This window comes from Chionomys nivalis, chromosome 2 (assembly GCF_950005125.1).
Source record: "Chionomys nivalis chromosome 2, mChiNiv1.1, whole genome shotgun sequence".
In the NCBI taxonomy this organism is placed as follows: domain Eukaryota; kingdom Metazoa; phylum Chordata; class Mammalia; order Rodentia; family Cricetidae; genus Chionomys; species Chionomys nivalis.
Window position 1 is genome coordinate 78753405 of NC_080087.1, and position 27127 is coordinate 78780531.

Here is a 27127-nt window from a genome sequence, read left to right on the forward strand (position 1 = left end):
TAACGAAAACAATTTTATGGTTGGTCACCATACCACAAGGAACTGTATTATTATTACTATTATTTGATTCTTCTAAACAGGGTTTCTCTGTGCAGCCCTAGCTGTCTTGGAACTTCCTTTGTAGACCAGTCTGGGCTCGAACTCGGAGATCCACTTGCTTATGCCTGGGAGTAAAGGCATGCGCCACCACCGCCCGTTTGAGGGGCTGTTTTAAAGGGTCACAGCATTAAGAAGGTTGAGAACCACTGAACTAGGTGTTCTCGCTGCCCTTGTTGAACTGGGCCCTGCCCATAAGCCCTTCAAGATCGCGCCCCACAGCCAGTCCCTAATAAGTCCTGTATTTGCAGCATTTGGTCGGCCCAGAACACTGGAATTACTCCTCTCCGCTGCATCCTACCGCGTCCCGCCAACACCACCGAAGACCCGGGATTCGAACTCGAAATCTAAGGAGCGGCCCGCCCACCCAAACACCAGGCCCACCCAGAGGAACCATGCGCATGCGCCATTTTCAGCCGCACCGTGCTCCCCGCCTCTTCCGTAATCCGCATGCGTACCGAAGCCAGGAACCTCCGCGCGCGCACCCAGTCCGCAGCGCATGCGCAGAGCCAGCAGAGCGAGGCCTGACTTGGACTGCACACTGTCTTCCTCTTCTTCCTCCTCTGGGCGCTTCCGGGACGCCGAGGCCTGTTCCGGAATAGCTGACACCCGCTTTCTCTGCCTCTCTCTTACGTTCGTGACCCTCCGGCGCCATTAACTCGGCAGGTGGAGGACCCTCCCCGCCCACGCTGCACTCCTGTCACTCGGAGCGCGCGCCGCGCCCCAGGAACCAATCAGCAGCCGCCGGAGGTAAGGGGGGGGCCCCCGCGAGTCTGCGAGAAGCACGCGCGCCGGCGGGGCGGGGCTTGAGGGGGTGGGGCGTGCTCAAGCCGCGCCCCCCTGCTCTACCGTTAGGAGGTTGCTGGGCAGCTGGCCCAAGTGAGTGGGAACCGAAGGTCTCGCATTGGCGACGCCGTAGGCTGGAGGTACAAATAAATTAGAGCTCTTGTGAAGTGTCCCCGTAGCACCGATATGGCCCTCCTAATAACATCAGGAGGATATTTCTGGAAATACTCCCATAGAAGCCCGAAGCCCGACACTCTTACATACCCAAGAAATGTATTCGTGAGACCCGGGTTTGGGGGTTCTCTATGCCTGAGTATAGGGAGGAGGCCCCGAATAAAATTGCAAATATAAATAGTTTTAAGTACTAGGGAACACTTAGAAAAATGAGTAAGTAGGGCTGGGCACGGTGGCTCACACTGTAATACCACCAGTGTGGAGCCAGAGACAGGATTGCCTTGAGTTTGAGGCCATCCTGAGCTACACAGAACAGGACCCTGTTCTGGAGGGAGAGGAAAGGAGGAGAAACTATTAAGTTCTGGAATGTGTCGTGCCTCAAGCATTAGAACAATTAGGAATTGGGGGTCTCCAGGAAAATTTTGCAAAGCAACTTGTCAGTTCTGGAAGATTCCCCAGAAGAGACGCTTGAGAACAGAGGTGGTCGTGGCTCACTCTGTGAAGTGGTTGTTTGTAAGCACAAGGACCTGAGTTTGAGCCCTGCAACCACATGAAAAGTGGGGTGTGGTGGCGTGGATTTGTAGCCCCCTGCTGGGGGCGCAGAGCCGGGCAGATGTTTGGGGTTCCTCGGTCAGCAGTATATCCTAGTTGATAAGCTCCTGGTGAAAGACCCCCCCGAATGGGGATGTCTTTTTTCTGGAGAGACCCCCTACCCAAAGATCAGTCGAAACCACTCGTGCGGATGCAAACAGACACATGCATGCCACACTACACCTGAGATTGACATTTGACCTGCACATGTGCATACACACATGCATGCACACTACACCTGAGATTGACACCTGGCCTTCACATGTACACACACACATGCATGCCACACTACACCTGAGATTGACACCTGGTCTCCACATGTACGCACACACACATGCATGCACACTACACCTGAGATTGACACCTGGCCTCCACATGTGCGCACAGACACATGCATGACAAACTATACTTGAGACTGACACCTGGTCTCCACATGTGCGCACACACACATGCATGCACACTACACCTGAAATTGACACCTGGTCTCTACATGTGCACACACACACATACATGCACACTACACCTGAGACTGACATCTGACCTCGGCATGTACACACACACATACACGACAAAGAAGCTCTGGAAGTCCCCACCCCAAGAATATGCTTATTAGGCTTCATCTCTGTGAGGTCAGTGTGAGCCCTGAAAATAAACAATTACGTAATAGTTTGTGGAGAGTGCTCCCAGAGAACTCTGGAGACAGCAGGTCGATGGCCACTTAGGTTCTGGATTGTTCCCCACAAGAGCTGTTAAGTAGACTCAAATACTGATTCCAGAACACTGTGCAAATGGACACTTATTTGCCTGAAAGGGGGATAGTCACAGTAAACAGGCCCTTTAGTGTGAGGGCAGGATCCCTGTGGGGCACCGGGAAGGTTTTCAGAATAGTAGGGGAGAAGACAGTTAATTGCAGGGGAGGAAGGAGCCCCAGGTTGTGGAGAGGTCCTGGGTCTGTAAACAGTTATTTACGCTCTGAATCACTCCCATAAGCATCTGTTATCAGCCCTTGCCCTCCTCGGTCAGTCCAGTCTGTGGCTGGGTAGAGGGGCCTAGACAAGCCCCTACACGGCTAGCAAGATTGCCCCTCATTTCTAGAGTGTTTCACGGGGACCTGTTGATGTCATCGAGGCCTGAGGTGGACATGGGGAGGGTTTTGAAGGAATGCAGTGTAAGCGCCAGATGCTGTGTGTCTAGGTTCTTGGGGACCACACTGTCCCCACCTCCACTGCTTCTGCCATCTGTGGAAGGTAGCCATAGCCACTCTGTAAATTGGTTGGGGCTAGGTTCCAATGACATTGTATGTTTGGAAACTCAAGACAATGTAGATTCGATCTACGGGCCATGGTTTGCCAGTCTGACCTCTTGAGCTAGAGCAGGCCGTCCATACAGTCCTGTGAACAGGGGAGGACTCAGGGCTGTCCATACAGTCCTGTGAACAGGGGAGGACTCAGGCCGTCATACAGTCCTGTGAACAGGGGAGGACTCAGGCTGTCCATACAGTCCTGTGAACACAGGGGAGGACTCAGGCCGTCCATACAGTCCTGTGAACAGGGGAGGACTCAGGGCGTCCATACAGTCCTGTGGACAGGGGAGGACTCAGGCCGTCCATACAGTCCCGTGAACAGGGGAGGACTCAGGGCGTCCATACAGTCCCGTGAACAGGGGAGGACTCAGGCCGTCCATACAGTCCTGTGGACAGGGGAGGACTCAGGCCGTCCATACAGTCCTGTGAACAGGGGAGGACTCAGGCTGTCCATACAGTCCTGTGGACAGGGGAGGACTCAGGGCTGTCCATACAGTCCTGTGAACAGGGGAGGACTCAGGGCGTCCATACAGTCCTGTGGACAGGGGAGGACTCAGGCCGTCCATACAGTCCTGTGAACAGGGGAGGACTCAGGGCGTCCATACAGTCCCGTGAACAGGGGAGGACTCAGGCCGTCCATACAGTCCTGTGGACAGGGGAGGACTCAGGCCGTCCATACAGTCCTGTGGACAGGGGAGGACTCAGGGCTGTCCATACAGTCCTGTGGACAGGGGAGGACTCAGGCTGTCCATACAGTCCTGTGGACGGGAGGACTCAGGGCTGTCCATACAGTCCTGTGAACAGGGGAGGACTCAGGCCGTCCATACAGTCCTGTGAACAGGGGAGGACTCAGGCTGTCCATACAGTCCTGTGAACAGGGAAGGACTCAGGCTGTCCATACAGTCCTGTGGACGGGAGGACTCAGGGCTGTCCATACAGTCCTGTGAACAGGGGAGGACTCAGGCCATCCATACAGTCCTGTGAACACAGGGGAGGACTCAGGCTGTCCATACAGTCCTGTGGACAGGGGAGGGAGGACTCAGGCCATCCATACAGTCCTGTGAACACAGGGGAGGACTCAGGCCGTCCATACAGTCCTGTGGACAGGGGAGGACTCAGGGCTGTTCCACAACACATTCCACTGTAAAGAGACACTAGTGGTGGAGAGTAGGTCACATGGCCTTAGTTCTGGAACATCTTGAGGATTAGACAATGGAGAGACCTGTGAAGTTCAGAGTGGGAGGGCTGACCAGCAGAAGGTAGTCCATGGGAACCCACTGGGCCTGGGGGAGCCAGCCCCTGCCGCTCTCACCACACTCACAGGTCAGCAGTCTTTCGACTGATTTGTAAGAAAATGACTTGGGAAAGAGACTCTTGTTTTTGTGTGGCTCTGCTCCTGTACGTTGTGTTTGTGCTGGAACATTTCAGCAGTTGTGAATAGATATATTTCTCACTGCCCTCAGGGGTAGACTGTGGGTACTCGTGTCTTGTTTTACCATGGTTGCCATTAAGTTGCCTTGGTGATCAGACTGGCTGCCTGAGCTCTAGCCTCCGCACTCACATTTCTTTTAGTCAAGAGGAGGGAAAGACAAAAGACTGTGCCTGTTTCTGTAAGGGGACATTTTCAAGTACTCCCAAACCATGCTTCTGATAGCACACCACTTACCACACCTAATTGCCAAAAAAAAAAAAAATTAAAGAAGTATTTTCTGGATAGCTGTGTGTTTACCTCACCAAATGGAAGAAGTCAAGAAAGATACAGGACACTGACGGCCACCTGCTCCCTCAGTCACAGATCTCCCTTTGGGTTGTTCTCTGTGCATATGCATGTATGTGGTTACATGCACATGCGTGTAGTACCCAAGGAAGCCAGAAGAGGGCGGTGGGCCCCAGAGCTGGAGTTCGAGGTGATTGTGAGCCATCTGATGTAGATGCTGGAAATGGGATTCCATCTTCTGCAAGAACAGTATGTACTCTTAACTGCTGAGCCATCTCTCCAGACTGTGGTTTGTTTGTGGGGTTTGGTTTGGGTTGTTTTTGTGAGGATTCATTTATAACAGTGGGTGGGTGGGTGTAATGGGTGCAGGTATGTGTGGATGCCAGAAGCATTGGTAACTTGGTGTGTGGCGTCAGTTCTCTCCCACCATGTGGGTCCTGGGGATTGAACTCAGGTCATCAGTGTTAGTGGCAAACATCTTTACCCACTGAGCCACATCTCTCTGGTCCAGTGGTTCCTTTTATAAGGAGGAGCCTTCATATAGTCAGATGAGCACCATGGAGAGGGAGGACTCCTTTGCGCTAAAATCTCCTTGTTCCCTCCAGGTGACCATGTCAGAGTCTGGGCACAGTCAGCCTGGGCTCTATGGGGTAGAGCGGCGGCGGCGGTGGAAGGAGCCGGGCTCCAGTGGCCCCCAGAATCTCTCTGGGCCTGGAGGTCGGGAGAGAGACTACATTGCACCCTGGGAGAGAGAGAGACGGGTGAGTGACCCCAAAGATGGCATGCAGAAATCCAGGGCTCTTGTTTGGTTGAACTCCTGCCATCAACCAGGCTCAATACAGGGCCAGTGGACATATCCATGTCCAAAACTGCCCTCAAGAAGCAAGGAGGGAGAATAATAAAGGGGCTATTTTTGATGATGTGGCTAAGAAGACCTTTGAAGAGGTGACTTTGTGATTTTGTTTTTTTTATTATTCCTTTTTTAAGGTTTATTTTATTATTGTTATGTGGAAGGGGAATGTTCACATGAGTACAGGTACCCTTGGAGGCATCAGATTCCTTGGGAACTGGAGTTACAGACTGTTGTGAGCCACGTGCTGTGGGTGCTGGGAACTGAACTCAGGTCCTTTGGAAGAGCAGCAAGTGCTCTTAACCACAGAGCCATGTCTGCAGCACCAAGAGGTGACTTTGAGTTGGGGCCTGAAGGAGGTGAAGGGACAAGCCATTCCAGACCCTAGATGAAGAGCACTGTGGACAGAACACCATGGGCAGGGGTCGTGGTGACCTGTGTGGTGACTGGTGAGGCTGCAGCAGGAGAGGGACCTAAGAGGAGGTGAGCTCAGATCCCACTGGCATGACGACGTTTCACAGAGAGGATTGAGCCAGAGCTGATACCGGCTCCTGTTTCAGAGTCACGTGCCCCACTAGCAGGGCATGTATGCCACTGTTTGCAGAGTGTCCTGTCTTTGTGGGGCTTCCCGAACCCTCACAGGTGTCATGTGAGCCCATGGACTCTGTTTCATGCACAACCCTTGGGGGAGTGTCCAGGTCTTCCCACAGCTTGTCAGCCATAGTCCCTGAAGAAGCTGCTGAAAATCTTACCTTTGTCTCAGGCGAGGCTGCTCCCTGACCTTTGTACATCCACCTTACCCATCTGACCACAACCCCTTCTTGTCATTCTGCTCATGTGTGTTCTTCTCCTGCTGGGCTTGTTCTGGATCCCCTGCCCTTCCCATCCTCCTTGTTAGACACCCCTGCTCGTGAGCACACCTGTCTGTCACCCCCTGCCCCAGCCTCGGTGCTGGAGGTCTTTTCTCAGAGCTGTTCTTGTTCTGGGTCATCCTGGGGTTCCAGCGGGCCTCTGAGCCAGCAGAATGAGTAGGACTTACAGAGAAACAGGCCCAGTGAGGGTCCACAGTGACCTTAACCAGGAGCAGGCCTGAAATTTGGACCTTCCCCTCTAGACTAAGGGTGATGGGGAGGCAGAAGAGGATGACACATAGGAAGGAGTGCATTTGCCTGTGAGAACAGGGACAGAGCCAAGGGCTTGGCAGTCAGGGTAGTAAGGATCCCAGTGGCTCTCACAGAGCAGGCACCTGCCATGTATCAGGGGTCCCACTAGGCAACACACAGGTAGTTTCCCTCTGTCCTATACTGTCCTGTGAAGGTGGAGCTCCTGCCCTGCCCCCAAGGTTGACCAGGTAGGAGTAGGTGTAGCTCTTACTTGGGTTCCCACACCCCGCTCTCCCTCCTTCCCAGGGGGCTGCAGAGGACGCTGTCGGGGGTGGCGAAGATGTGACTCTGAAGCCGGATGAACAGTTAAGAGCGTGTTCCCATGCTCAGCCACATTCTGCATGGGTTTCCAGTCTCATGGGCGTAGTATCAGCACCTGGGTAGGGTTGGGAGGCATCGTGGAGGTTGTCTGGATTAATAACTGCATTCTCTCTCCTCAGGATGGCAGCGAAGACCCCAGCACTAATGTCATGCAAAAAACCCCCATCATCCTCTCAAAGCCCCCAGCAGAGCGGGTGAGCATTGAGGAGCTCAGGAGGGAGGTGGGAAGAGGGGTGATGGGAGGTCTCCACGGTGATCTGCAACCTTTTCACTCCCACAGTCAAAGCAGCCGCCACCAACCACAGCCCCTGCTGCACCACCAGCCCCAGCCCCACTGGAGAAACCCATTGTGCTCATGAAGCCACGTGAGGAGGGGAAGGGGCCTGTGGCTGGAACAGGGGCTACCACCCCTGAGGGCACTGCCCCGCCACCCCCCACAGCCCCTGCGCCACCCAAAGGAGAGAAGGAGGGGCAGAGACCCACGCAGCCTGTGTACCAGATTCAAAACCGGGGCATGGGCACTGCAGCACCAACTGCCATGGACCGTGAGTGGCCCCACAGCCTAGGCAGGGACCAGTTCCTAGCTGTCTTAGTTCCTCTCCGTCCTGTCCCCTCTTTGCATCCAGCCGTGGTGGGCCAGGCCAAGCTCCTGCCTTCCTGGCCCACTCAGACCCTCACTGCCCAGTGTAGATGGCAACTGTACTTTCGTTTCCCAGACACTCAGACCCAAATAATCACACAGAAACCATATTAATTATAATACTGTTTGACCAATATCTTAGGCATCTTTCTAGTTAACTCTTATATCTTAAATTAATTCATATCTATTAATCTGTGATTGCCACGAGGCCATGGTTTACCGAAAAGGTTCCGGCCGCAGCATCTTTCTCCTTGACTCTGCCTACTCTCTATCTCTGTTCAGATTTTCCACCTGACTTTACTCTGCTAAGCCATTGGCCAAAACAGCTTTTTTATTCATTAACCAATAAAAGCAACACATATACAGAAGGACTTCCCACATCATTTCCCCTTTTCTATCTAATTAAAAAAGGAAGGTTTTAACTTTAACATAGTAAAATTACACATAGCAAAACAGTTATCAAACAAAAATTATAGTTATAATATTTAGTCCATTTACATTTGGCAGATTAAGGAAAATACTTTATCCTGTATTTGTGAGTCTACAGTTTTATATCTAATAATTTATCTTTCATCATAACTAAGGAAAACTATAACTGTCTTCAACTCCAGCAAAGACCCCAGAAGGATATAATATTACCTAAATAAACAGAAGTGCATTGTAAGCAACTTCCAAAGTTCTAGAATTGATAGAGACATTTTGCTGCCTGGACAGTCACCCAAAGTTCTTTTATAACGTTGGGGCATCCATCTTCAGCCTTCAGGCCCATAGTATGCAGCAGTCTTTTCCATGAAGCAGGAAATTTGAAGGTTTTTTTTCTGCCTTGTAATGGCAAAGTTTGTCAGTTCCTTTCTTCTGTGTCCTGCAGAATGTCTGGTGGTTTCTTCTGTGAAGCAGGAGCCCTGAAGGACCAGCCCATCTTTTGGAAAGTTTAGTAGTCACTTTTCTGTGGGTCCTGTATGTCCAGTTCATACAGCATACCATTAAGCAGTCCAGGAAAGAGCAATTTCTTGCCCAAATGGCTAGCCTTGTATTGAAGACAAATGCCATAACAAGTTTCTTCAATGCCCATCAACCTCTCTGAATTGGTGCTGCCAGAAGCAGGCATGTCTCATTGTCAAGAAAAGTCTAAGTTCTTTTTTTTTTTTTTTTTTTTTTTTGGTTTTTCGAGACAGGGTTTCTCTGTGGCTTTGGAGCCTGTCCTGGAACTAGCTCTGTAGACCAGGCTGGTCTCGAACTCACAGAGATCCACCTGCCTCTGCCTCCCAAGTGCTGGGATTAAAGGCGTGCGCCACCATCGCCCGGCAAGTCTAAGTTCTTAAACCATTTTAAATGCCATATTCTGTAGGTCTTTGGAATGTTGAAGATTGTCTAACTGAAATATATCTCTGTATATCTAGAAACTAACATGACTAAAAGTTTGATTATTATAGATGACTATCTATAACCTGTATTTCTTGATTATACATTACATTTTTAAATGAGCTGCAAACATAATACCTTAAACAAGAGCAGAAATACATATCGACCTTAAATCTGTATGGACCAAAATCCATACCAATGCAAAGTATTCATCTCTATATGAATCCTCTCTCTTTCTGTCCAGCTGTGGTGGGCCAGGCCAAGCTCCTGCCCCCGGAGCGCATGAAGCACAGCATCAAGCTGGTGGATGACCAGATGAACTGGTGTGACAGCGCCATTGAGGTACGGCCTCCCTAAGTCCCACACGTCTGTCCATACCCCTCCAGAACAGCCCTCAGGACATGCAAGGAGCTCCCATCAAACTTAGGGGCTGCAGTTGAAAGACTGGGTTTGCTGATGTTAGGTGAGAAACAGTGGAGATTGGACCCAGGGTCTCCTGCACGCTAACAACTTCTCTGTTCCCAAGCTCCAGCTCCAGGCTGCTTTGAACTTTTTTGGTTCAGAAGTAGGGTGCTAAGTTGCCCAAGCTACTCTTGAACTGTCCAATTTTCCTGCCTTAGCCTCCTGTGACACCAGGGCTAGTTGAAACCCTGACATGCTCTGATGTCTCTTGCTAGACATCCCTGCTGCCCTAATACCAGAACCTCTGTGCCATGGCACAGCAGAGGAAGGTCCTGATCCTGCTCCCTCACTCCTCCGGGGTCCAGCCGCATGCTGTCTTCACAGTGCCAGCCAGAGGCTCCTTCCCTGTAGCTCCTGCTCTAGCGAGGGCATCGTGTTATCAGGCCAATGTGCCTGTGCCTCTCTGCTTTTGTACCTCTTCCACTGTTCAGCAGACTGGAAGGGCCGCCCCTTCCCACCCTGTAGCCTGAGCCTGTTCGTACAGCATGCCAGGGCTGTTTGTTAGCCTGGCTGTGCCTGCTGGCTCCACGGCCTTTTTGTAGTGATAAGCCATTCTTTGTGCATTGTCAGGGCTACTGAGCACTTGACATTGTGACCCCTATTTAATGAATTGAAATAGCCACATGTGATCCTGCTGCCACAGTGAACCCCAGTCCTGGGTAGTTTGGCTCATTAGACTCCAGTCGGCCTTTTGAAGAGGTTCTTCTGCCCCCAGGTGGTAAAGATCGGCAAAGCTGGTGACTGGAGGCAAAGGTCTCAGGTGTTTACAGACTTAGCTCCTTGTTCTGATCTAATCACACTCTGATCTGCAGAGACTACCCAAAGCAGGGGCCTGACCTGGGTGGTCCTGTCTTCCTGCCTCTCCACTCCTCCCCTGAAGTACACTGGCCTTTCCCCACTGGTTCTCAACCCTCCCTAGCTGCCCCTGCCAGCTACTAGGCTTGTGAGGCTCATGTCTTCCATTGCCCCTTAGTACCTGCTGGATCAGACTGACGTGTTAGTGGTCGGTGTCCTGGGCCTCCAGGGGACAGGCAAGTCCATGGTCATGTCACTGTTGTCGGCAAACACTCCAGAAGAAGACCAGAGGTGAGGCACGGAACAGTGTTGAAGACCAAGGGAAGGTCATCCATGGGGAGGGGGACTGGGATTGTAACGAAAGGCTTCAAAGTGGCTTCCTGTCCTGGCTCATGTCATGGATGAGGATGAGTGTGGGCTGTCTGTGGAGTGAGGCTCACCAAGGCTTCCAGAAGGTGGTGGCGCCTCAGACTCTCCTCTTACTCAAGTAGTTTTTTAATTTAACTTTTATGCGTTTGAGTGTTGTGCCTGTGTATATGTCTATGTACTGCTTGCTTCATGGTGCCCACTGGAAGCCAGGAAAGGTTTCAGATCACCTGGAATGGTGGCTACAGGCAGTGTGAGCCTCCCATGTTGGCGCTGGAAACTGAACCAGTGTTCTCAACTGCTGAGTCATCCCTCCAGCCCCTCAAGTGAATTAGTGACGGATGAAGCGGCTGGCACAGAGCCCAAGAGTTAAGGGTACCTGGTGATCTGGGAGATAGGACAGGGAAAGAGCGGATTCTGCGCTAGCCTTGGTCCTCCTGTGTTATGTTCCTCTGCACAGGGACGGCGAGGCCTGAGGTGCCTCTGACCTGCACATGGGTCTTCCCTGAGGGGACATGAGATGAAGATACATGGTGGTAGTAGAAGAGAGGATTTGGAAGGGGACCTTAAGGCCCTCCTAGAAATAACCTGTCCACATAAGCGAGTCATAAGTTAACCAAGCCCTACCCTACATGGAGAGTGACCTGCCACATGTCCCACATTACATGTGCCTGCCTTCTCCCCCTCTCTCATGTGTACATGCTCACACACACACATCCGCTAGGTTCTCCCTACTGTCTCCTAAGGCACCTCTTAACACAAGACATCTGGCTTGCAGTGTCTTGGGACTTACTACTTCAGGCGCCACCATACTGTTGGCATTAATTAGCCTCTTTCCTAAAGTTGATTCCACTCAATGCCTCACTGGAACTTCCCCTCTCTATCTACACAACCGAGCGGGAGCAGGGAAGGCAGGGACGGGGGACTAGAGGAGCTTGAGAAGACCAAAGGAAGACTCAAAATAGGGATGGGCAGTGTCTTAGTTAGGGTTACTATTGCTGTAATGAAACATCATGACCCAAAGCAATTTGGGGAGGAAAGGGTTTATTTGACTTCCACTCCGCATCACTGTACATCACTGAAGGAAGTCAAGGCAGGAACTCAAATAGGGCAGGAACCTGGAGGCTGGAGCTGATGCAGAGACCGTGGAGGAGAGCTGCTCACTGGCTTGCTGTCATGGCTCGCTTAGCCTGCTTTCTTATAGAATCCACCTAGGACCAGCAGCCCAAGGATGGCACCACCTGCCGTGGTCTAGGCCATGAGATAATACGCTACAGCAGTGGTTCTCAACCTGTGGGTCTTGACCCTTTCACAGGTCACCTAATACTATTGGAAGACACAGGTATTTACATTACGATTCATAACAGTAACAAAATTACAGTTATGAAGAAGAAACAAAAATAATTTTATGGTTGGGTGTCGCGGCCCCCCTCGTCCAGCAAGGAAGACGCAACACCGGAGCTCTTCCTACTGCAGTTTATTCAGGACTTTATTCACAACTTCTTTCTCTTTCCCTTTCTCTCTCTCTCTCTCTCCCTCTCTCTCCTCTCTATCTACCTCTCTCTCTGGGCAAACCTCTCCCAGCCCTTAAGTAGGCCTGGGCCGCCAACCCCGGATTGCCAGCTGGGCATTGCCCATAGGTCCACGCATATGCAAGCAGCTGACAATCATTGTGTGATAATAGCATAAGTCAGGCCTAGTTGATATTAGGAGTTGATTATCACAGAGAGCACTCGCTTTCGGGATCGCGGAGGCCGGGAGCCAGCACCATCAGGTGCGGCTCCACGCAGCTCTCTACACATAGCCATCAGGTGTGACTCCACGTGGCTCTCTACAGTTGGGGGTCACCACAGCCTGAGAGACTGTATTAAAGGTTTGCAGCATTAGAAAGGTTGAGAACAGTTTTGCTTGCAGCCTGATCTTATTGAAGCATTCTCTTTCTTTCTTTTTTGAGGGGGGGCAGGTGGTTCAAGACAGTTTCTCTGTGTAGCCCTGGCTGACCTGGAACTTGCTCTGTAGACCAGCCTGCCTTGAACTCACAGAGATCCACCTGCCTCTGCCTCTCAAATACTGGAATTAAGGATGTGTGCTGCCACCACCCAGCCCGTGAAGGTATTTTCTTAATTGAGGTTCCCTCTCTCATGACTTTAGCTTGTATCAAGTTGACATAAAACCATGCAGCACATTGACTCCTTGTCAGCTTGACAGACACACATACCACATTCAGCCACAACCTTTCCTTTCTCAATGATCCCAAGATTTCATGTGAAAGACATAAATAACTTTAAAAGACCTACAGTCTTTTTTTAAAAAAATACTTATTTATTATGTGTAGAATATTCTGTCTGTGTGTATGCCTGCAGGCCAGAAAAGGGCACCAGACCTCATTACAGATGATTGTGAGCCACCATGTGGTTGCTGGGAATTGAACTCAGGACCTTTGGAAGAGCAGGCTCTTTACCTCTAAACCATCTCTCCAGCCCAAGACCCACAGTCTTTACAGATTCAAACACATTAGAAGTTCCTTTAAAAATACCCGTCTCTTTAAAAATCAAAAATCTCTTCTACTGTGGACCCCCGTAAAAAGCAAAATTAAGTTAAATACTTTCTTGTTTCAAGAGGGAAGAACCAGGGTACAGTCAAAATCAGATCAAAGCAAAACCAACAGTATAAATAGCTCAACGTCCAATGTCTGGGATTCACACGATCTTCTGGACTCCTCCAAGGGCCTTGCGTCACTTCTCCAGCTCCACCGTCTACCGCTGACACACTTGTCTTCTGGGTTCTGACGGCTCACTGCACCACAGCTGCTGTTCTTGGTCTTATCCCATGAATGCTGGCTGGTTTTGTGTGCCAACTTGACACAGGTTAGGGTGATCAGAGGAAGGAAATGCCTCGGTGAGGTCCAGCTGTAAGGCATTTTCTCAATTAGCAATCAATGGGGCAGGGTTCATTTCCATTGTGGGTGCTGCCATTTTTCTGCTGCTGGTTCTGGATTCTATAAGAAAGCAGGCTGAGCAAGCCAGGGGAGCAGGCCAGTGAGCAGCACCCCTCTATGGCCTCTGCATCAGCTGCTGCTTCCAGGTTCCTGACCTGACTTCCTTTGGTGATGAACAGCAATGCTGAAGTGTAAGCCTAATAAACCCTTTGCTCCCAGCTTGCTCTTTGGTCATGGTTTCATCACAGCAGTAGCAACCCTAACTAAGACACCATGGTACTGGCATCGCCAAAACACTGGGGTCTTCTGCTACAACTGGACCGTACTTTCACCAATAGCTTCCCCTAGGCTCTCTTCATGGTGTCAAGTCTCAGCTTCTTTACATGACCCCTTCAGTCCTGAGCCTTCAACTGCCACTGAGGCTGCACCTTCCCCAGTGGCCTCTCCTGGCCTCTCACAGTGTCAAGCCTTAGCTTCTCTCCATGACCCCTTCCTGCCTTCAAAAGCAGCACTTTCTGGGTGACTCTTACATTACCAAGTTCGGTTGCCAACTTGTACAACCTTGGCCACCTCTGGAACACAACTTCTCTGTGATGACTCACAGGATACACTTCCCAGAAGACTTCACCTCAGTGATGCTGGCCCTTCCTCAGTCCTCTCCAAAACAACATGGTCAGGTCTGACACAGCAACACTCCACTGTCCTGGTGCCAACACAACACTATCGCTGTGATGAAACGCCATGGTCAAAATGCAAGGCTTGTTTAGCTTGCTTTTCCATATTGCTGTCACCATTGAAGTCAGGGCAGGAACCTGGAGGCAGGAGCTGATGCAGAGGCCATGGAAGGCGCTGCTTACTGGCTTGCTTACAGGCTTGTTAAGCCTGCTTTATTATAGAACCCAGGACACCAGTCCAGGGATGGTACCACCCATCATGGTCTGGGCCCTCCCCCATCAACCACTAATTAGGAAAAGTCCTACAGGCTTGTCTGTAACCCAATCTTACCGAGGCATTTTCTCAATTGAGGCTCCCTCCTCTCAGATGACGCCAGCTTGTGTGGAGTTGACATAAGACTGCTCAACACCAGACACAGTAAGGAACGAGGGCCAGGTTGTTCCCAGAAGCTGGAGCTGGGCTTTTGTAGAGGGTGCCTTATCCTTAGTGTACAAAGGGCTCTGGAGTCTCGCATCTGAAGAACAGTTTTATTGTTGCTGTGATTGGAGATGGGGGTTTGTTTTGTTTCTTTAAGACAAGGTCTCTCTACATAGCCCAGGCTGGCCTCTGTCCCACAATCCCTCTGCCTCAGTGTCAGGTTTTTCTTCTAGGGGAAAGGGCCCATACTTCTTACCAAGTCTTCTTGGCCTGGTGGAAACCCAGAAAAGGTTAGGGAGCACCATTGCCTGAGCCTAGAGCTCAAAGGTCCAACTGCCTCTCCATCCCCGGCCTCTCTGCCCAGTTGCATACACAGCTGCCTGAGCTGTCGTGCTGTTTCGCCTCTTGGGTGGCATCTTTGCACACCCCTCTTAGCAGCAGGACACCCCTGTGCTCTCTGTCCAGACTCCAGAAACCGCTGTCTCAGTTTGCATTTTTACCCATGTCTCTTTTTGTCAACTCCTATAGATTTCACCTCATTTACAGCCTGCTTCCCCTCCTTCATGCCCAACCCCTGCTCCCAGCCATTATCTCCCCTGGCAGATGCTGAGATCTACCCAGTCAGTCTTTGTGCCTTCGCTCAATTCAGCAAATGTGTACCAAATGCTCCTTGCATTGCCAGCCCCTGTTCTTGGTGCTGGGTTCCACAATACGCGTGACTGTCATAGCCTGCCATGTGGGCTTGTTTTCTGGGGAGTTTGTAAAGAGAGTCCATCTGGCATGTTAGAGCCATTTGGCATGTTGGAGGATGATAACAGCCAGGCATGTGGTGAATGCCTGTGGTCCCAGCTTTCAGGAGGTGGAGGCAGGAGGATCAGGCATTTGAGGTTATCCTCAGCTACATAATCAGTTCAAGGTCATCCTCAACCTTATCCTTGTTCAAGGACAACAAAACCAGTTATAACAATTGGCCAGATTACAGTTTTTAAATCCAGCACTGAGGGAAGAACGGACTCAAGGGATAGTGTGCCCTCATGAGAGGGAATACAGACACAAAGCCTGAGGCCTGGGACTTGGGCCTGAGTTGCAGAGCAAACAAGAAGGGGGTCAGTAGCTCAGGGACAGCTTGCCAAGTGAGGCCCATGGGTCTCAGTCACACTGCAGAGAAACCTGGGCAGAGTGAGAGGCCCCGGGAGGTCCCATGTCTGCTGAGCCACTTCCAGCCTTTCCTGCAGTCCTTGCACACAGCAGAGAGGGGCATTTTCCAAACCAAAATCTATTCGTCACTCGTCTGCTTCAGGGCATCTGGACTCATACACCCCCACCCCAACTCCTGCCTGTGTCCCATGAAGAAAGGCCTATATGTCTGCCTGCTGATGCTCCTACCTCAGCCTCGCCTGTTACTGCCTTTCTCCTCAGTCTTGCCCTCTGTGCCTCCCGTCAGTCTAACACAGCGCTAGTCTGCATCCACTCGTCCTCACCTGTACTGCCTGCCCCTCTTCACTTGCTCCCTGGAGCATCTTCCTTGCCCTCCTCAGGGCAGATCCACCACCCCCACCCGTCCCATCATTGTCTTTTCTTAGCCGCATAGTTTCAGAGCATCTTTGAGCTAAATGGAAGTCTTTGGAGCCAGCGGCTTTGTTTCGTCTGATACTCTGCCCATGAGCACTCTCACATGAATGTTGGGAATCAAACCCAGGTCCTCTAGAAGAGCAGTGCACACTCCTAACCACCAAACTGTCTCTCCAGCCTAATTGCACACTTCTTGAGTGTGAACTTTGTAGGCGATATTTGCACCACAAATACCAAAAATTGGACACACTTGGTTAGGTAGTAGTATCATTCCCTTCTTAAAAAAAATAAAATGCAACGGTGTCTTCACTGTGTAGACCAGGCTAGCCTCATAGTGATCCTCCTGCCCTTGCCTCATAAGTGCTGGAATTAACAATATACCCCCACAATGCCTAGCAGTTTTCATAATTTTTTTGTGACATAATCCCACTGTGTACCCTGACTAGCCTGGAATTCATAGGTTTGTTTACCTTGTTCCTCCAGTACTGGCATTAAAGATGTGCACCATGGCTTCCTGCCCTTGTCATCTCCATATTACAGATAAGGAAACTGAGGAAGAGGGCTTAAGGGCCAGGAAGACAGAGTTGAGATCTGTAACCTGGAAGTCTGGCAGTCTCTGCCTGTAAACACTTGAGTCTGCTGACTCCCTTAGCTACACTGACTGTACCTGTGGGCGGGCATGAAGCTGCATGCTGAAAATCATGTCGTCACTCCCTAGCCATGGCGTCAGATGAAAGAGATGGAAGGCCTGGGGACTGGTGGAAGGTCCATGTCTCAGGTATTCTGTGGCTGGAGAGACTCAGTGCCAGACAGCTCATGTGCTCCATATGTTCTCCTCATAGGGCGTATGTCTTCCGGGCTCAGAGTGCCGAGATGAAGGAACGAGGGGGCAACCAGACCAGCGGCATCGACTTCTTCATTACCCAGGAGCGGATCGTCTTTCTCGACACACAGGTGCCAGCCCAGCCCCAGCCCCCTGTCCCTGGCCCTTAGCATCCTCCTGTTGGAGTGTGACATTCACTTTTGCACTGTGGCCTGGAGGATCTCCAAGCACCATGCCTTCAGGTGTGACCTCGGGTCTGTATCAGTCTAGATCCTGAACTTCAACCTTATCAGGAATGTGACCTGAAGTTGAACTCTGCCCCTTCACCTGTCAGTAGGGGTGCAGGCTCTACTCAGCCTCTTGGAAGCTCGTTCTAGTCTATGGAAAGTGTTTGACCAACACCTGGTACCAGGTTCTTGCTTAGAATTGTCGCTATCATTGGGACTGACCTGCCATGGATCTCTAGGCAGTGGTCCTCAGCTCCTCACCCTCAGGCCCTTCACAGGTCCTTTTCCATTTCTGACCCCAAGTTTCAGAAAAGGGGAGTCATACTGCCTGTCTGCCTGGGAGTTGCCCCGGGCTTTAAAGTTTCACAGTAGCCGTGACAGAGGTAGACCTGAGCCGGATGCTCCCAGCTCTCAGCACTGGGGTCTCTAGAACAGACTCTCTCTACACTTTGACCTGTTTGCCTGGCCAGTGTCTCCCTTCCGAAGACTCCCATGGTGCATGCTTCTTGACATTTGCGGCCTCTGATGCCTCCGTTCTCCACACCCCTCCACTGTGGTGTGAATCACTACTGTGTGTGTCCAGTCCCCAACTGCCTGGAGTCCTTTGGGCACTGGGCCTGGCCCAGTGTTGTTACGCCCCCTTGGGGAGGTTCTGCTCTCCAGACACTGACGACACAGAGTGGAAAGCCTGCTATCTGGAAAGGCTTCAGGAAAACCTTGGAACCCTGAGTGCCAGGCCTTGTTGTGTAGGGTCTGCAGGGACCTGAACACAAGCAAGCCTGGCCAAGAGCACCTTCCAGAACAGCTCACACCCTGCTAAGCGGCAGTATGACTGACACCAGAGTGGTTTCCTGAGGTGACTTTCAGAAAAGTTCAGTGTGCTAACCACTGTTTCTTCTATGTGCACTGATGCAATTTGTAAATTCACACCAAGTTTCACACTAATCATTTTTTGACCTAAGTAATTATTTCAGCAATGCTTTGGAAGTACATAAAACAGCTAGCGACAAAGAGTCTTTAAGGAGCCAGGACTTATTTACGCTCTGTGAAACTTAGGAGCACCAGGGGCTCTTGGGACTCCAGGCTCTTGGAAACAGCAAGGCTTGGCTCAGGAAGGCTGGGAGTTCATGGTTCACCCCCTCTTGCTGACCAGCGCTGCACTAGTTAGACTGACCTGCTCTGCTGCTGGCCTCACTTTGTCCTCAGCAGTGTTTGCCTGCACTCTCAGAGCATGCCTTGCAGTAACTGCCTCACCTTCTGGGTCCATCTCTTGCAGCCCATCCTAAGCCCATCCATCTTGGACCACCTTATCAATAATGACCGTAAACTGCCCCCAGAGTACAACCTCCCTCACACCTATGTGGAAATGCAGGTGAGGGAGTCTGGTAGGGGCTGAGCTGAGGTCTGGGTGGGGGCCGGGGGAGGGGGGATGGACCAGGGACTGGACTGGGGAAGAGGGGGCAGCTCTGGCTGAGGACAGACCTGGTCTCCAGCAGTCACTTTCCACCCCTTGCCCTCAGTCTGGTGCCCCTCTATATAAGGCGGCTGCTGCTTCCTACCTGGCCACATTTAGGGCTGGCCTGTAAGGAAACAGGTCAAACAGTGTCGCTCACAGAAAGAAGCCCTTTGTGCTGCTCCTTGAGCTGCATCCTGGGAAGAAGAGCTGGTGTCTGACCTCTGCCCTCCCCATCCCTCCCAACAGTCACTGCAGATAGCTGCCTTCCTCTTCACGGTCTGCCACGTGGTGATCGTTGTGCAGGACTGGTTCACGGACCTCAGTCTGTACAGGTGAGCTGCAAGACAGGCTGGAGAGAGGACAGCCTCAGGCCAGGGCCCCACCGGTCCCCTCAGTACCCATGGGGGTACTGTTGCGTGTTTGTTGTAATTGGTCGTTCCTACAGGTCCAAAGGCCTCTGCTGGCTTCTCCACACTGGGGTCTAGGTAATGCCTGTCTCCTCTGCTAAGGCCCCGTAACAAACCTTCACCAAGTTCTCTCGGTCACTATTAGACTGCTTACAGGGCAGTGGTTGCAGCAGGAGCGTAAGTAGTCTTAAAGCCACCCCATGGGAAGGCCTGCACATGGAAGAATGATGGCTTCCCTGTGGCTACAGGATGGAGCCCCTCCCTAGTCCTTCCCAGTCTGCATGCTTGTGCCCTCCCTGACACAGGTGCAGTTAGGGCAGAACTGCAAACAGCTACTTGGGAGGAGTGGCTGGACACTCAGGCAAGGGTCTCATGCCTTCCTCACCCTTTCCTGTGAGGGAAGTCAGTGGTCAACAAGCCCGACATGGTGGTCTTTAGCCAGTGGGCACAACTGAACTCATGCAGTGCAACAACCCTGCAAAGCGCTTACCCCTCCACGGACCTCACCTCAGTGTGGTGAGCACAGCCCTTTCTGTGCTGCCTGATAGCGCCCACACCATGAGGAAGACACCCCAGGCATCTGGCCAGTCTAGGGCCCACACCATGAGGAAGACACCCCGGGCATCTGGCCAGTCTAGGGCCCACACCGTGAGGAAGACACCCCAGGGATCTGGCTAGCCTAGGGCCCACACCGTGAGGAAGACACCCCAGGCATCTGGCTAGCCTAGGGCCCACACCGTGAGGAAGACAGCCTGGGCATCTGGCTAGCCTAGGGCCCACACCGTGAGGAAGACAGCCCGGGGATCTGGCTAGCCTAGGGCCCACACCGTGAGGGCATCTGGCTAGCCTAGGGCCCACACCGTGAGGAAGACAGCCCGGGGATCTGGCTAGCCTAGGGCCCACACCATGAGGAAGGCAGCCTGGGATCTGACTAGCCTAGGGCCCACACTGTGAGGAAGACACCCCAGGGATCTGGCTAGCCTAGGGCCCACACCGTGAGGAAGACACCCCGGGCATCTGGCTAGCCTAGGGCCCACACTGTGAGGAAGACAGCCTGGGATCTGACTAGCCTAGGGCCAACACCATGAGGAAGACAGCCTGGGATCTGGCTAGCCTAGGGCCCACACTGTGAGGAAGACAGCCTGGGATCTGGCTAGCCTAGGGCCCACACCGTGAGGAAGACACCCCGGGGATCTGGCTAGCCTAGGGCCCACACCGTGAGGAAGACACCCCGGGGATCTGACTAGCCTAGGGCCCACACCGTGAGGAAGACACCCTGGGCATCTGACTAGCCTAGGGCCCACACCGTGAGGAAGACAGCCTGGGATCTGGCTAGCCTAGGGCCCACACCGTGAGGAAGACACCCCGGGCATCTGGCTAGCCTAGGGCCCACACCGTGAGGAAGACAGCCCGGGGATCTGGCTAGCCTAGGGCCCACACCGTGAGGAAGACACCCCGGGGATCTGGCTAGCCTAGGGCCCACACCGTGAGGAAGACAGCCTGGGATCTGGCTAGCCTAGGGCCCACACTGTGAGGAAGACAGCCTGGGAACTGGCTAGCCATCCCTCCTGCAGCTCAGTGCCAAAGTGCTCCTCGTTATGCCTCTTGTCCCTGGCTGGAAGCACTTGGCCTGTATATCTTCTCTGATGCCCTCATGGCGTGAGGCCAGCTTCAGTCCTCCCCTCCCCTCCCTTCCCACACCCCCACCATGGTGCCTGCCACTCTGAAGTGACACCACTGTTCTGATGACCTCCCTTGGTGCAGGTTCCCGGCACTACATGCAGGGTCTAACACAGGCGGGTGCAGAGTGCACAGGGGTGGGTTTCTTCAGTCCTTGGAGTTTAGTTTTCCAGCAAGTGTGCGTACTGTCTGGTCCCTTGGGCAGCAGGAATAAGGCGGTGGGCTGTGGGGAGCAGAGTTCTGCCCAAAATTAGGTGTTTCCAAAGTTTGAATACCAGCTATGTTGAGTGGGTATCTGCCTGTGTTCCTCATTTTGTGCAGACCGAGTAAATCAAGGAGCTCCAAGCATCCGGTGCAGCGCCCACAACAGCATAGTACTGGCACAGACCCACTGTGGCAGTGTTGTGCCCTGAACGGCACAGTAGTGGGTACAGCACAGTTCCTGGTTCAGAGAAGCACGTGTTTGGTGGGGGTTGCTCCTGGATAACTCTAGAGGTGGGGCTGAGTGGTCGGTCTCCCCAGCAGTAGAAGGTCTTGCCAGGAAGCAGAAGGGTGTGGCCACACCTGAGTGATGTAATTCTGGAGCATTCGCCTACCACCATCCACCGTGATTCGTTCATACAAGTAAATGAAGGAGCCCTGTCCCAGGCTCTGGGCGCACAGGTGTGAAAAACACAGAACAGGTGGCTCCTGTGGGGGTTGTGTTCTGCTGAGACCCTCGGCAGAGTTTTGTTGTGAAGCCATGGTCTGCAGCTGGACCCTGGGAATCATGGGTAAACATGTAGAGAAAGCCCATGTACTTAACAGGTCTCATTTCCCCATTAGATAACGGGTTTGTTTTATTTACTGTTACACACTTGGAAAATGTGTTGGAAAACAGCACAGAGTGAGAACATCCACATAAAGACCTGTGTGCAGATATTTATAGCACCTCTGTTCATAATGGCCGCTCAGAAGCAGCCAGCATGCTTTGAGTGGGTGAATGGATGAAGAAATGGGTCCATCCAGACAATAGGGTGTTGTTCAGCACTAGGAAGAAATGAGCTGTCAAGCTATGAAAGGAACGGAGGAACCTTAAATGCATATTGTTAAGAAGCCAGTGTGGGAAGGCTGCAGCATGTATGGTTCCGGCCATGTGACAGCCTAGAGGAGGCAAGGCCTGGGACAGGAGGGGTACGAGGGTGAACTAGCATAGCACAGGGGACTTCTTGCCCAGTGCGTGTCTCCAGACTAGAGTGTCTGCACCAAGACTGAGCGCTGTGTGTAGGGTAAACTGGGGGATGGTGATGATCATGGTTTGGTCTGCCATTGTCACAGATGCCTGCTGTGCATGCAGGAGCGTGGGCCAGAAACTGTCTTGAGAGGTCTTGGTTGGTTTTATTCTTGGTTTGTTGGAGTTTTGTTTGTTTTTGAGGGACTCGCTTTCTATGTAGTTCATACTGGCCTCAAACTCCAGGTGGCTGGGATTACAGACACACGCCAAAACTCAAAGACAGCGCAGTTGACCCAGGTGCCATGAGCTGGTGTCAGAACCCTAAAAGTGCACGAGGAGGTTGTCTGACTTTGACCAGAATCTCAAGGGACATCCTCCCCAGGATGTGGAAAGGGGGTGCACATGCATGGCCATCAGCCCCTCATTCCACACCTGCAGGTTCCTGCAAACGGCGGAGATGGTGAAGCCGTCCACCCCGTCCCCCAGCCATGAGTCCAGCAGTTCTGCAGGCTCGGATGAGGGCACTGAGTACTACCCGCACCTCGGTGAGAGCTGCTCTGGGGCCAGAGGGTGGGCAGGCATGAAGACTTGGGGAACACTTTTGTGCCTGCAAGAGGGGAGTCTCTGGAGCTCCCTCTCTGGTCCCCACTGTCTCAGTCCAACCCTGGGGCCAAGCCTGGGTCTGGCTCCAGGTCAGAACGGGAGAGGAATTGGCCTGCTGTTTCTGTGTCCTTGACGTCCCAGGGGGAGGGGCCTGCTCACCGCCTGCTCTCTGCCTGTTGTGTCCTCCCTGTGCGCTTCGATGGTTGTGTTTCTAGACACACGTGTACACACTAGCCTCCTCTTCCTGATCACACAGCTGTCCTTGTCTGTCTTGTCATCGGGCTAGGGATCCTTGATGCTGGAAATTGGGTCTGACTGTCTGTCCCCAGCACCTCCCTGCTCACAAATACTGAATGACTTGAACTAGTGGGGAAAGAGTGTAGGGCGAGGCTAAGCATTGTCTACTGCATGGCTGTACCTTCCGCGCGCCCCCTCCCCCCCAAGTCTTCCTGCAGAACAAGGCACGCAGGGAGGACTTCTGTCCCCGGAAGTTACGGCAGATGCACCTGATGATTGATCAGCTCATGGCACACTCCCACCTGCGCTACAAGGGTGAGCATCCCCAGCCCACTGCCCCCCCCAGGCTGGCCAGTTGCCTAGATCCTTGTGCCACTCCCTCTCAGGCAAAGACCCCCAGATGAGCCTTCTGGCCGCCAGTCCCCCACCATAGACCACAGCTCAGGCTGCGGACTGGTGTCTGTTCCCAGGGACGCTGTCCATGCTGCAGTGCAACATCTTCCCAGGGCTGCCACCCGACTTCCTGGACTCAGAGGTCAACTTGTTCCTCGTGCCCTTCATGGACAGTGAAGCCGAGAGCGAGAACCCACCTCGAGCAGGTAGTTACCCTTAGGGACATCTGGCCATGGGGAGACAACCTGCCCTGGGGCCGGGAGAACTCGCCGGCCTGACACTGGGGCTGGGGCCTTTCTGGGATCACGTTCAGCGTTCAGCATCAGAGAGGTTCAGGAACAGCTGGTCCGAGGCAGAACTCTGAAGACCCATCCCCCGTTTTAGGGCCTGGTTCTAGTCCTCTTTTCTCGCTGCTGCCTGGGTACCGAGGCCACCCCAGCTTCCAGTCCTTGGTTAGCAAGCTCCGCAGTCAGGTGATGTCCATGGCACGGCCTCAGCTGTCGCACACCATCCTCACCGAGAAGAACTGGTAAGAGTTGTTTGGGGTGCATTCGAGTGCCTGGAGGGCACTCTTGCAGGGGGACCTCAGTAAGCCCTTTCTCTCCAGTCCTTGCTAAACAGCACTTCCCTAGGGCCAGCAGCAGGGAGTTTTGTGTGACTAACTCATGGGCCTCAAGCTCACTACGGGTTTTTGTTTGTGTGTTGTTGTTTTTGTTTGTTTGTTTGTTTTTGAAAGCCTGTAGTTCCAGCATTGGAGACTAAGGCAGGGGGGCGGGGATCTTTATGAGTTCAAGGCCAGCTGAGTTCCAGACCAGCCTGATCAACAAAGCCTTCCTTATCTCAAAAACAAAAGTTTAGGTTCAAAGAAATGTCACATAGCATAGCGAAGTCACACACTTATGGTATGATGCCAGGAGAAGGACCAGGGACCCTGGTTAGGCAGAGATCTGTTCACGGTCATGAGACTCTTTCTTTTCATGCTCCCTGCCTACAGGCGCTCTGTCCCACCCTCCTTCACCCTCAGAGGAGCCCTGCCTCCAGCCTGCCCTGTCTAGGAGAAAGTTGAATATGAGCAGGGCCTGGTGCAGCCTCTTACTCTGCTGCTGCAGTCACTGAAGAGTAGAGAGCGCAGGCCATGGCAGGGTGCTTCTCACTGAGCACTTAGGGCACAGCTCAGGTTCCTGTCATTGCTAAACCAGGGCCTGAGGGGAGGGGAAGACCTGGGCTGTGCAGCTGCTGTTGAATGTTTTGTCCATCATGATGCTGGGGGGGGGGGGGGAGTGGAGACACCTTTTCCCTTGGGCCTTCATCCAAGCCCAGCCCCTCAGCCCCCAGGAGGAGGGCATGGAAGCAGGGCCACTCAGTCAGGGTGGCACCATCACTCCAGGTCTGGGAAGCTCCTTTGTATGTGGAAACTTACTGGGCCTCAGTTTCCACCCCTGACTGCAGCCCTCCACCCACAGGTTCCACTATGCTGCCCGGATCTGGGACGGGGTGAAGAAGTCCTCAGCCCTGGCAGAGTACAGCCGCCTACTGGCCTGAGACCGAGGGGGTAGCACACAGGGAACCCCTGTTCTGTGGACAGTAAGGGCACAAAGCCTTCCCCCAGCAGGGGAAGAGAGCGACAGAGGCCTGGCAGAGGGATCATGGCTCCCTCCCAGAGACATGAGGTGTCTGAGGCCAGCCCCTCCTTCAAATGGGGTGCTGTTCGGCGTGACCAAGAGATCCCACCCCCAGCCTGGGATGAGCAGCCCTTTCCAAATCCCCATAGAGACAGGCAGCAGGAGTCAGAGCGGTCCCCAGGAAGCCTTCCCTAGAATTGGGGCTGGGGTTGGAGAGCTCTTTGTGGGGGGAGTGGGGGAGGGAAATCTGATGGTTCAAATAAACCTGGTCACAGGAGGCTGCTCTGGGTTTGTTCTTTCCCCGACCCATCACCCGCTCCAGGAACAGGACAGCTGATCTTGTCACTAGAGCAACACAATGTCTGTTTAGACTGAAAAGGTAGAATTGTCTGTGTGGTTTGGCCTATAATCCCATCAGGAGATAGAAACAGGAGGACCAAGAGTTCAAGGCCAGCCACAGCTGTGTAAAGAGAGCAGCCTGGCCTGGAGATCCTGTCATAAAAATAAACAAATGCAGGCGTGGTGGCACATGCCTGTAAGCCCAGCATTGGTTGGGGGGTGGGATGGGAGGATCTCTGTGAATTTGAGGCCAGCCTGGTCTATCTACAGAGCAAGTGCCAGAGCTGCCACACAGAAAAATCTTCCCTCGAAAAATCAATCAATCAAGAAATAAATAAAGGAGTAATAGGATCATCCTGTAACAAACTGTTTGCCCTTACCCGGCTCTTCTCTCACCCTTTGGACCCACTGACTCTTGGCCTTGAAATGCCCAGCAGTTCACACATCCTTCTGCTCACAGACAGTGGAGCTTACAGACTGGGAGGCACCCTGTGGCCCATGGCTCCCAGACTCACTCTGGAGTTGTGGCCCCATGCAGAGTTTGTCCGTTTGTCTTGAGCAGAGGCCTTCTAATGAATCTTTTACAAACACACGGGGGAGTCCTGCAGTGCTGCCTGCACTGGGTGCAGTTCTGGGCCACAAGTCTGCACGCTCCTTTGCTGCTGGATCTGATAGCAGAATCTTTCTTCTCACCTTCGTTGTTTACTGTGACCCCTGCATTATTTTCAAAATAAAGGAACTTCCTCCGTCTTCTCTTTGATCTGACTTTTGTCATAGAATTACCACTGCCGATGGATGTTTTTCTTAGTTCTGGTTTGCCTTTCTTAACTGGCCATCACTGCAGAACCCACACAAACAGCAGGAAGTCTGTTCGGTCATCCCTTGATTCCCTTCACAGACAAGATAGACAGGTTTTTTTTTTTAAGATTTATTTGTTAATGTATTCAGCATTCTGCCTGCATGTATGTCTGCAGGCCAGAAGAGGGCACCAGATCTCATTACAGATGGTTGTGAGCCACCATGTGTTTTCTAGGAATTGAACTCAGGACCTCCGGAAGAGCAGCCAGTGCTCTTAACCTCTGAGCCACCTCTCCAACTCTGATATACAGAATTTTTTATAGCTTATTTTTATTTTATGTTCATTAGTGTTTTTTCCTACATGTGTGTCTGTTTAAGGGTGTTGGATTCCCTTGAACTGGAGTTACAGACGGTTGTGAGCTGCCATGTTGGTGCTGGAAATTGAACCAGGGTCCTCTGAAAGAGCAACTGGTGCTTTTAACCACTGAACCATCTCTCCAGTCCCCAATATACAGAATTTTGTCTTCTGTATTGTCAGCACAGTTGATCACAGTTCCTACTGGAAGACCCAGGGAAATCCAGAATTTTGCCCTGGAGGGCCCACCACGTTCTGGTTTTGACATCTTGAGTACCTAGAAAATCAATAAGGAAGGAAGTCCAAGGAAAATGGGATATGCACTTCCATATGATCTTAAGGCCCTCTGGGGGCTATGCCCTCACATGGAGCTTCCAAAGCCTTATGCCATGCCCCCAACTGGCAGAAACCCTCCTGCTGCCCTTCCCTGTCCAAACTTGTATCTCATGTCAGACAAGGTGCACATGTCTGTATTCCCAGCTCTGAAGAGACAACAACAACAGGGTCACAAATGCCAGGCCAGCCTTGGCTATATAAAGATTAGACCAAATCACAGATGCATGAACAAACCAACCTCTGCTCATCCAGGTTGTGAGAGGGTTCATCTGTCCGGGAGTTTGCCCCAGAGTAGGGCAAGAGAAACTGGCCAACAACCAGGCCAGAAATATCACCCAGGCTTCTGCAACTTATTACTCTCAGCCAGTGGAAGACAGACTTAGCCACAGCCAGCAGGGGCTTGGTGTCCA

General features: G+C 52.3%; 1 protein-coding gene and 1 pseudogene across 3 annotated transcripts; one reads left to right on the plus strand and one right to left on the minus strand.

Annotated features, from left to right (window-relative positions):
• The first annotated feature begins 575 nt into the window (after window positions 1-575).
• Smg9 (SMG9 nonsense mediated mRNA decay factor) lies at window positions 576-25928 on the plus strand. Of its 3 annotated transcripts, none has more exons than XM_057762829.1 (14): window positions 577-846; window positions 5273-5428; window positions 7121-7195; window positions 7282-7546; window positions 9248-9345; window positions 10439-10551; window positions 17071-17182; window positions 18555-18650; window positions 18981-19066; window positions 22473-22579; window positions 23082-23189; window positions 23345-23473; window positions 23652-23796; window positions 24731-25928. In XM_057762829.1, exons 2-14 carry the CDS (start codon window positions 5279-5281, stop codon window positions 24807-24809), a joined length of 1563 nt encoding a protein of 520 aa, XP_057618812.1. In that variant the 5' UTR covers window positions 577-846; window positions 5273-5278; the 3' UTR covers window positions 24810-25928. The 3 variants fall into 3 exon arrangements, with proteins under 3 accessions (XP_057618814.1, XP_057618812.1, XP_057618813.1); XM_057762830.1 differs by lacking the exon at window positions 577-846 and adding an exon at window positions 961-1022; XM_057762831.1 differs by lacking the exon at window positions 18555-18650 and having other exon boundaries at window positions 576-846.
• LOC130868882 (60S ribosomal protein L23-like) lies at window positions 25667-26649 on the minus strand (annotated as a pseudogene).
• Window positions 26650-27127: the final 478 nt, after the last annotated feature.